This window comes from Poecilia reticulata, linkage group LG17, assembly GCF_000633615.1.
Source record: "Poecilia reticulata strain Guanapo linkage group LG17, Guppy_female_1.0+MT, whole genome shotgun sequence".
NCBI lineage: Eukaryota > Metazoa > Chordata > Actinopteri > Cyprinodontiformes > Poeciliidae > Poecilia > Poecilia reticulata.
In genome coordinates, this window is record NC_024347.1 from 29,863,713 (window position 1) to 29,873,635 (window position 9,923).

A 9,923-nucleotide genomic window follows, 5' to 3' on the forward strand; every position below is an offset into this window, starting at 1 on the left:
GAGCAGATGTTCTCCTGGAGGTTCTTGGACGGCTCCACCAGCTTGTGTTTCTTTAAAGGAGCCACATCATAATGAGGCTGAAGGTGTTCCCCACAGTAAGAAACCAAACAGACTAAACAGGACTTGATGGCTTTCAGTTTTCTTCCAGTGCAGAAATCACAGGCCACATCTTCAGGTCCAGCATAGCAGTGATCAGCAGGAGAAGCTTGGTGGAGTCCAGTCTTCTTCAGCTGCTCCACTAAAGCTGCTAGCATGGTGTTTTTCTCCAGGACAGGTCTTGGTGAGAAGGTCTGCTCACACTGAGGGCAGCGGTTGCTTTTTTCCTCTTCATCCCAGTGGGTTGTAATACAGTTCATACAGTAGCTGTGTCCACAGGGAATCGTCACCGGATCCTTCGGTAGATCCAGACAGATCGAACAGCAGAAAGGGTCCTGTTTCATCTGAGCTCCTTTCTGCTCCATTTCTGCTCCGACTGATGGTGACTCTGTGGCTCTTCCTCAACACTGAGCTGGTATTTGCAGAAGTTTTGGTTCCTATTTACAAATTATTTGACTGTGCAAAGTGAATGAACATTTCCAGCTCATAAATGCCGCAGTATGTTAATGACTCTCATTTGCACATCTCACTTGGAGAGAAAGAGGAAAATATGTTTTAACAGTACCACTGTGTCTCGGAGAAAGAAGAAGAACCATTAAAAACATCCCATTCATTTAGGGAATTTGATGTTCTGGTTTCTGTTTAAAGCTTTGTTTCCGACACACATCATCAGCTGCCAGTCATTTATTAACATGATAAACATTTGATTGAACTTTCTTATAAGCCCATCCAGTAATACTGAGTAGTTCTGGCAGCATCCACACTTCTCTTGGAAAATGGAAGAGATAAACAGCAGCATGTCCTGTTTTTTGTGAGGTAATAAATCAACTTCCTTGATGCCATCAGGAAGTTTTTATCAATAGATGCACAGAATTCCTCCCACACCCAGATTTTAGCCTCCACAATGGCCACCTGCAGCTCCTGGTTGGTGCCTGTCGGTTCAATGCCCAGCTGGTCATTTTTCTAACTTACTGCAGATCGTGCACACCACTTTCACTCAATCTGGATGGTTTGGAAGGTGTATCTGCAGAGCAGGTCCTCTATGAGGGCTCGTTTTCAGCGAATAAAGGACAAAAGTATCTGTAAATAGGAATGGCGATGTGTCCAGGGTGAACAGATGCATAAAGTAGAAAAGCTACACTGCTTCCTCAGTCGTCGTCTGACAACTTTCAAAAGCACAACTGTAATTTAGCCGTTAATGGCTCCGTCACCGCTGGAGTCCACTAAAGGTTTCCAACGAACCTCTGGGCTCAGCTCGTTCTGGAAGGCGTGGCACGGCCAAGGCCAACAAAGATGGCTCCATTCTGGAGACCACTTGAGTATTTTCAAAATAATGTACAAGAAAATTAACTCAAAACTCACTTTTCATTAACAATGTTTTTTAATTATATGGGCATCACATGTTAAAATCATTAAGATTGAAATCAGTAGTTTCTTTCACTCTGAAAAGCAACAATAAACCAGTGTTTATTTAGGCATCATTGTCCCACAGCAGTGATTTCAGTGATCCATTCAGATCTAAATTAATAAAGTTTCAGCAGAAGATCTTGCAGTCTTGGCATTTTTAGTGACCGTTTCTGCAGCAGCGATGTGTGTTTCTGTTCTCTTACGTGTTTATTATTGTACCAGGAAGCAGCTACAGACTGAAAAAGCTGTTAGTTATCGGTGAAGGCCTCAGCAGTGGAGCTCGGCCATCCTCTCAGGCCGAGACGACTGGCAGGTGGAGGGCGGGGTGAAGACTTTGGGGTCGCTGATGCCCAGCTGCAGGCTGAGGAAGCGGGTGGAGGTGGTGACGGTGCTGTTCTTGGTGTAGGTCTCCTGCACCGGGTAGCAATCCTTCAGGGTGTAAACGCCAACCCAGGTCTCATCTGGAGGAAAAAGAGCAGAAGACCAGGAGATGAGGGAGAGTTCAGCTGTTCATTCTGAAGTCTGTCACAGTTTAAACAGGATCTACAATAGAAAATTCAGCCTGTGAGTTTTCAGATCCGGTTCCATCTGCAAATGTCGCCCTCTGCTGGTGGACTGATGAAATGCAGGCTAAAGAGCAAAATGCTACAAACATGCTGGGAACTGCAAAAACACAACATGCTGCCAAGTATTTATAGTTTAGTTTCTAGTGTAAATGTCTTAGTGCACTTGAAATAAGACAAAACTAACTTACAAGTAACTTTTAAGAGATGTATGAGCTTGTTTTAAGACAATAATTCCTTTGTTTTTATGAAAAAGCTCTAGTTAATTTTAACAGGACATTTTTCTCATAAATTTATCTGCCAGTGGAACTGGTACTTTTTCACCAATATTAAGGAATTATTGACTTCTATATCTTGCTGAAATGTTAGTTAGTTTTGCCTTTTTTAAACTGTTCTAAGACATTTCCACTAGAAACTTGACCAAAATAAGATTTTGTGTTTTTGCAGTGCACATTTGAACTGTTCTGTATTATTTCTGTTATTATATATTGATTTGTTTTAGCTCAGTTTGGCGTCGTCTGAGAAGCAGCTGGTTCTGAGCAGCAGCTGGTTCTGAGAAGCAGCTGGTTCTGAGCAGCTACAGTGACTCAGCATTTGGTTCATTTTCCCAGGTTTTGTTCAGCCTTCATGTTTTCTAGTCGTGGCGCGGCGTTCTCACGCTGACGAGCCGGCTTCCTGTCCGACCACTCCTGCGCCTCCACGTTGTCCCCGGGGCCTCCGATGAAGTATTGATCCTCAAAGGTGGAGTTTTTCGGGATGTCGAAGGGATCCCAGGCCTCGGTCAGAGCCACCTTAGAGCACTGTTTGGTCTTCTGGTCGATCTGGAACATCACCTTGCTCTGGTACAGGTAGATGTACTCAAAAAACCTGCAAATACACGAAAATAAAGGAGTTTTGTTGTGGAAACATTAGTTGTCTGCAGTGCAATATATATTTTTTGGAGAAGCTGCATGTTTTTATTGAGAGCAGTGATGTCAAACCGAGCTGCACTCAGCAAACTAACGCAGATTAAACAGGCTGAGCCTTTGTTTATCAGCCAGACGGCGTTTCACAACTCAGAGTTACAGACTTTGTGCTTGTTTACTTATGCAGAGCCGCTGATTATTAGACAACAGATTCTGCAGAAACGCAGCCAGCAGACGTCTGAACGTGGCTTAATGTGAGCAGAATAAAAACTAAAAAGGAACCCAGGTGATAAACATGTATCACTATCAACTAAAGACTTTGCTTATATTGTTGTAAGTGATTAATAATAATCAATAAATCAGCTATACTTAACACCAGCTTAGCTATTTTTCATTTGGGAAGAAAATGAATTAGAAATTAGATTAGTTTTATATATTTTTATTTGATAAACTTCAACTTATTCACTTTTCCTCCTGTAATAATAAAAAACTTTTCACTGTAACACATAAAAACAACAGATGTTGTTTATTGAATTACACAATTCAATAAAAAAAGGAAGACAACAATAAGAACAAGATAAATATAATCAAAAGAAAGATTAAAACAAAAACAAACTCCAAACTATAGGCAAAATAGTCTATTTATTTTCCTCAAAAAATAAAAAAAATTGAGCAATTTATTAATTATTATTTATTACCTGCAACAAAATTAGCAAATTCTTAGTTCATATTAAATCATATAACAATAATAATAAGCTCATCTCAAAACAAGGCTTCTGATACAGTTATTATTTCGATTGATTGACCTTTTTTATGGAGAAATTTAAACACCCAAAGCGATCAAAGTTCATAAAATAAAATAAATATTGACCAATAATTCACAGCAGGAACCTTCACCAGGACGTTCTGGGAACTTATTGGTAATTTCCATTCAGTGAAAATGTTTCTAACTGGTTGATTTTTAAATTTGTCTCCAGTATTATCACTTTAAAATAACTGTATTTTGGTCGCTGTGACAGAATCAGTTCAAGTTCTTGTTTTAGTGCTGATAATTATAGATTTTAGTGCCTCATATGTGGGATTAGTTATAACTCTGTTCTGTTTCACAGTGGAAAATCTGGTGAACAAATAAAAGTTTTTGGAGAAAAAAGATTCATATTTGAAACGTGTCTGTTTCTCTCAGACAGATTAATTAAACCTCATCTTGGTTTACGACTAATTCATGTTTAATAGTATCTCCATCTAACAATTATTAATGAATCAACTCTGAAAGAAAGTGTTTATGTACTACAATGTAAATAAACATTATATTAAATAAACCATGTTTATTTATAAATATTGTAAATAAACCTTGTTCCTTCTGTTCATTTCTAAAAAAACAGGCTTGTTTTTTTATTCTTCAATAATATTCCAGGATTTTTTTTTTTTCACAATCTGGAATATTTGTCATATGTTGCTCTGCTGGTTATGCAATGTGTGAATAAATACTGGTGTTTATTATAATAAACTATAATTTACTATTGTTGATAGGAGCTTACAGGAAATGTATATTTAAAAACATCCATCCATCCATTTTCTTTCACCCTTGTCCCTCGGTGGGGTCGGGAGGGGTGCTGGTGCCCATCTCCAGCTAACGTTCCGGGCGAGAGGCGGGGTCACCTTGGACAGGTCGCCAGTCTGTCGCAGGGCAACACAGAGACACACAGGACAAACAACCATGCACACACACACTCACACCTAGGGGCAATTTGAAGAGGCCAATTAACCTGACAGTCATGTTTTTGGACTGTGGGGGGAAACCGGAGTACCCAGAGAAAACCCACCATGCACAGGGAGAACATGGAGACTCCATGCAGAAAGACCCCAGGCCGGGAATTGAACCCAGAACCTTCTTGCTGCAAGGCAACAGCTCTACCAACTGCGTCAATGTGCAGCCCCCTATTTAAAAACATTTAAATTAAAATTCAAAAATACTTTATTGATACTAAAGGAAAGTTAAATGTTATAACTCATATTTATTTCAACTCAAAAAATATATTGACTTCATAAGTTATTTATTTCAAACTTTATTACAAAAACGGGACAAATAAGCAAGAACAAAAACACAAACTTGCTCAGTGACAATGGAAATATCACTTGATCAACCTTATTAAATAATTTTGGTCTTTTTTAGATACTTTAAACTGATACTTAAGGGTAAAAAAGTGTATATATTAATTTCAATTAGTTAAAATAAAAGCATTAGAATGATTTTTATTTTTTGAGCATTTACAATAGATTAAAACTCAACCATGACTTGTTTGTACCTCTGACACGGAGTGTGTTTCTTGTGCTGCTGCAGGACCCGGATCCGCTGGTTCTGGCCGTCGTAGGAAACCGCGGCCCGGCTGTTTCTGCCCGTGCTGTGGTCGTACACCACCCACTTTCCCTCCCACTGCAGCGGGGCGTCGCAAGGCTCGGCCACCGGGGAGGCATCCAGGCGCGGGAGGCCGAACCCAGATACCCCGGCGGCGGCCACAAACACTAGCAAGAGTCGGTGCATTTTGCCCGGAGTCCCGTTATTCGCTCCGGTGGTTGTTGATGATGGAGGCCCTCTGCAGAGGCGGCTGACAAGTTAACCTAAATAAGCTACAGCGCGACTTCCGGGACCGTTATTCAGCTTTCAGAATAAAAGCATAGACTAGGGGAAAAAATGCCGTCATCAATTAAATAAAATAAGAAAAAGTCAAAATTAAAAGGTGTAAAAAAGGTTCTTAAAAAGGTATAAGAACATCTTGAAAAAGAAAATTGTTTAGTCTTTAATGAGAAAAATCTGAGTGTAAATGAATTAAGAAAGTGTGTGTGTATAATTTTTTTAAAGGTGTTTTAAATAACACCTTCAACATCAGAGAAACTGGTGTGTAGTTCTATCTAATATTCCATCCATCCATCTTTTAAGTTATTGAAAATAAATAACTTCATAAATATTTTAAAATAATGAAAAAAAAAATTTCTACTGTAGTTCTTATTTTCGCCATTAGGGGGCAAAAGTTCCCCAACAGTCTTCTGTCCGGCATCACGCTGCTGCGCGAAGAGATGATGTCACTTCCGTGGGTGCCGACAGAGAGGGACAACATGGCGAAAAAACAACGTGGGAAAGGCGCCTCTTTGCAGAAAAAGGCAGAAAATGAAAAAGCTGCCGATAATTTCCAGTTGGCGCTGGATTCTAGCGACGACGACGCGCCGGAGGAAGTAACCTTTGAGGACTCGAAGGCCCGGGCTGTGGAGAGCCTGAAGCTGGCGCTGGAGACGGCCAAAAGGTGGCTAACATTCAGTTAGCTCCGAAGCTACACCGAGTCACAGAACTCCATCCAATACATTTCACCTTTTAGAGCTTTACCTGATAAATAACCGGAATTAAGACTGAAAGATCAACTTTACAAGACAGTCAAATATATTTCAAGTTACTCGTTCCATCGGCAGCGTCTAATTTAACTTATTTTATTAATAATTAGAAATGTGTTAAACTCGTGTTTAAACTTATAGGAGTTTGTTTAAATTGTTTTATGTTTCCAGAGAGAAGGAGCTGCTGAAGGAGAAGAGGAGGAAGAGGCAGGAGTTTTTCCAGGAACAGAAGGTCTGTTTAACTTTTTTCTTCTCACGTGTTTTTCTTTTGCATCATAAATAGTTAACATTTTATATAAATTGGAGTTCACTTTTACTCCATTACTGCAATCTGGTTCACAAACCTCCATTGCGGGTCTTGTTAGATTAGAAATACAATATTTATTCAGTGCTATATTATCTGATTTATTATTAGATTTAATGTTTTATTTTGAAAAACTAAGGGATAAAAACCCTACAACATACTTTATTAAGAAAAGTGCATTCATTCATTCATAATGTCAGCACATGATTTCAGGAAACTTATGATACTGAAAATTGTGATAAACATCTTAATTTTAACTCCTTCAGTTTATTTTTCAATTATTTTTTTAAAACAAAGCATTTTTGTAGAGAATAAAGAAACTTTTAATAAATGTTTTAAACATTTATTCCGTTGTCCTGACAGAAGAAGAAACTCCTCTCAGCCGATGTGTTGGAGGAAATCGACTCGGTTCCTTCAAAGTGAGTCGACGTCTCAGACTCATTCAACCGTTTGTCGTTTCACTCGACGTTTAAAATGTTCTTTTCCTCTCAGGAAACAGAAACAGGCTGACGATGAAGGTACGGTATAATCCTGTTGGATTGTAAATATTAATGTCTATTAATCACTAATTCATGTTGTTCTCACTCAGATGAAGAGGAGGAAGAGAAGAAGAAGACAAAGAAACCCTCAGGAGTCAGAAAGTAGGAACCAAACCTGTTAGTCTGATGATAGGTGAAAACATTTGTTAAAAGCCAGGAGGTGAAATGAGGAACTCTCCTCCATCCCAACAGATTTCTGCTCATTTTAATTAAATCAGATCAGATTAATGTCTTTCCTCTGCTGCTCTGCCTCGCAGCCTGAGGGGCAGCTACACGGTTTCCACGGTGACGGATCGAGAGCAGAGCGACTACCAGCGGCAGGCGGCGGAGGATTTCATCCAGTCCAGATTGTACGGACCGGGAAGCTGCAGGAGCTCGAGTAAGACGACGATCCTGTCAGACTTTAGTGATTCAAACCAGATTCATCTTCTGACATGAATCCTCTGACGGCTGTTTTCAGTTTTTATTTGGTAAAACTTATAAAAGTGCAAGCTACACTCTGTGGCAGAAGTCTGCAAAGACGATGATCTGTCTCAATTTGAGCTTTGCTACAGAAACTTCCCGCCTCGTGTCTCTGGGGCGTCCATCTGGACGTCCCGCCGGGGACACGGTGGGGACATCCGCCGCCTGACCTCCAGACTCTCAGGCTCACGCTTTGTTTTCCTCCTGCCAGATAACGAGATGCTGTCCCTGCGGAACAAGACGAGGGCGGATAAGAGCGCAGCCGTGCAGTTTGTTAAAAAGGACTGGGGTGCGTTCAAGAACATGATTAACGAGCTGCAAACATTGTTAAAAAGTCAATAGTTCTGGGTTTTCCATTATAGTTTAGTTTTATTTTATTGTGACTTTAGTTTTGATCAGTTACATGTTGATTAGTTCCAGTTTAGTTTTTATTAGTTACATGTTGATTAGTTCCAGTTTAGTTTTTACTAGTTGTAGCACCATTTAGTTTATTCAGGCTGGGTAATGTTTAGGTGCGGAATTAAAAAAGGTTCAGGTTTTGTATTCTGATCATGTTTACACCGACGGGGTAATGAATAGCAAAAAGTACAATTTTCAAAACTTTGTTCAACTGTTGAACAATAAACTCGTAAGTTTTACTTTAACTTCTGCTGTTGCCATTTTGGAGGCCGTAAGCTGACGTAAACCGGTTGTGTTGGGAAAAATAAATCAATTTCAAGACAATTTGAAAGATTAATAAATCGACTTAAACACAAAATATATTTAATCTATAATTTGGTTTCATAAATGCATGTAGTTCTAGTTAAAGTTTTCCCCATTAATTACCATTTTTATTTAAAATGTTTTCTAATTTCCTCTTGTTCTGTTTAACTATAAAGACCTTAATTTGACCTGCTCTGATTTTTGCAGCCTGTAAGGAGAAAGCTAAAGCAGAGAAGATGAAGAAGAGGTGGATCCACAAGCAGCAGATTCCCACCAGCTGACCGGAACGTCAGGAATCATCCAGCATGGCAGAAATCTGGAGGAAGAATCTGATGGAGCTTCTTCACTAGAACTGAAAGTTTCAGAGAAACGAACCAGGATGGACTTTAAGCCTCGTTTCAGGACCATGGAGAAAAGTTCTGTTCATGACATGTAAATATTTAACAATAAAGGTGAACTTTATACTTTGTACTTGATTAAACATTGAATGTTTAATCAATGGAAATTATTTGTCCTCGCTGGTCAGTGCTTCACATATTCCTGCTGGTACTATAAACCAATGTAACCTAATATTTCATATTACTTTAAATCTTCCAGGGGTATGAATAATTTTGGACTCCATCTTTGTTTTTTCATTCCAGCATTGATCCAATCGATGGTTAACGTGTCACAATAATCACCTGATAAATTAAAATCAGCTCAATCATTTCCATTGAGTAATATTTAAGTTTACAGAATCATTATTTAGTTTGTTTTATTTCATTGTTTTTGGTTGTAATATTTTCCAGCTTTCAGAGCCTTTGAGTGAACTTACATGGTCATTATCAATATATTACTTGAAAATGGTCTCTAAACATTAACATAGTTTATCACAATCATTTCAGGGACAGTTTTATTCTATCATCCAGCATCTTTATCGTTAAAGGACTTGTTCCGGGTTATTACTAATTCATAAAGTTTTTACTAAAAATTGGCTCAAAAAGTTTGGAAATATTGCAGCAGCAGCATTTTTGCAAATATTAACCTTCAGCACTAAAGTTAGAAAACTACAGGAAAATGTTAATATTTCCTCTTAAACAGTTTTATCCATCAGTTTGAGCATAATTCATTTGTCAGCCTAAACCAGAGGTTCCCAAACTGGGGGGCGCGGGAAGCCGTCTGGATGGAAAAAAAAAAAAACAGGAACGCTGTATGCGCTGGGTTTTTACCTTAGAATGGCCAACTCTCTGTTATTCCTGTCAATCTGATACAGTAGGAGCTTCCACACTTCCCACATCTGTGTCCTCTGTCACTTTTATCAGCAGTTAAAACTGTTTAATCCGTTAACATGTGGTAACCCGTTTTTCCGAGTCGCCTTTAAACGCAACATGAGCGCTACAACACTCGCGCTGGGTTCACACCTGCTGCAGCTGTGCGGAGCTGCTCAGGTGTGTTAGAATCATGGCAGCAAAACGCAAAGAACTTTTCAGTTTTTCCCCCAAACTAACCGACTGAGTTGAGTGAAGCTGTTGGATGCAGGTAATGTTAGCTAAAAGATGATTAGCTAATATCAATACAGCAC

The 9,923-nt window shown here is 39.2% G+C and overlaps 2 protein-coding genes across 2 annotated transcripts; one reads left to right on the plus strand and one right to left on the minus strand.

Moving 5' to 3' along the window:
- Positions 1-1,454: 1,454 nt before the first annotated feature.
- epdr1 (ependymin related 1) lies at positions 1,455-5,603 on the minus strand. Its single transcript, XM_008434802.2, has 3 exons — positions 5,278-5,603; positions 2,725-2,933; positions 1,455-1,964 (listed from the first exon to the last, which is right to left on the minus strand). The coding sequence occupies exons 1-3, from the start codon at positions 5,511-5,513 to the stop codon at positions 1,771-1,773; spliced, it is 639 nt and encodes a 212-aa protein (XP_008433024.1). The 5' UTR covers positions 5,514-5,603; the 3' UTR covers positions 1,455-1,770.
- A 413-nt stretch (positions 5,604-6,016) lies between these two features.
- nol7 (nucleolar protein 7) lies at positions 6,017-9,079 on the plus strand. Its single transcript, XM_008434800.2, has 8 exons — positions 6,017-6,270; positions 6,527-6,587; positions 7,023-7,078; positions 7,152-7,177; positions 7,249-7,300; positions 7,456-7,577; positions 7,872-7,949; positions 8,570-9,079. Exons 1-8 carry the CDS (start codon positions 6,047-6,049, stop codon positions 8,641-8,643), a joined length of 693 nt encoding a protein of 230 aa, XP_008433022.1. The 5' UTR covers positions 6,017-6,046; the 3' UTR covers positions 8,644-9,079.
- Positions 9,080-9,923: the final 844 nt, after the last annotated feature.

Excerpts from the sequence above, each read along its gene's own strand:
- epdr1 (XM_008434802.2), bottom strand. The coding sequence starts at position 5,513 with ATGCACCGACTCTTGCTAGTGTTTGTGGCCGCCGCCGGGGTATCTGGG. Across the intron at positions 2,934-5,277 it reads AAACACACTCCGTGTCAGAG|GTTTTTTGAGTACATCTACC; the intron begins GTACAAACAAGT and ends GTGTATTTGCAG. Across the intron at positions 1,965-2,724 it reads CAGGAAGCCGGCTCGTCAGC|ATGAGACCTGGGTTGGCGTT; the intron begins GTGAGAACGCCG and ends TTTTTCCTCCAG.
- nol7 (XM_008434800.2), top strand. The coding sequence starts at position 6,047 with ATGATGTCACTTCCGTGGGTGCCGACAGAGAGGGACAACATGGCGAAA. Across the intron at positions 7,079-7,151 it reads ATCGACTCGGTTCCTTCAAA|GAAACAGAAACAGGCTGACG; the intron begins GTGAGTCGACGT and ends TTTTCCTCTCAG. Across the intron at positions 7,178-7,248 it reads GAAACAGGCTGACGATGAAG|ATGAAGAGGAGGAAGAGAAG; the intron begins GTACGGTATAAT and ends GTTCTCACTCAG.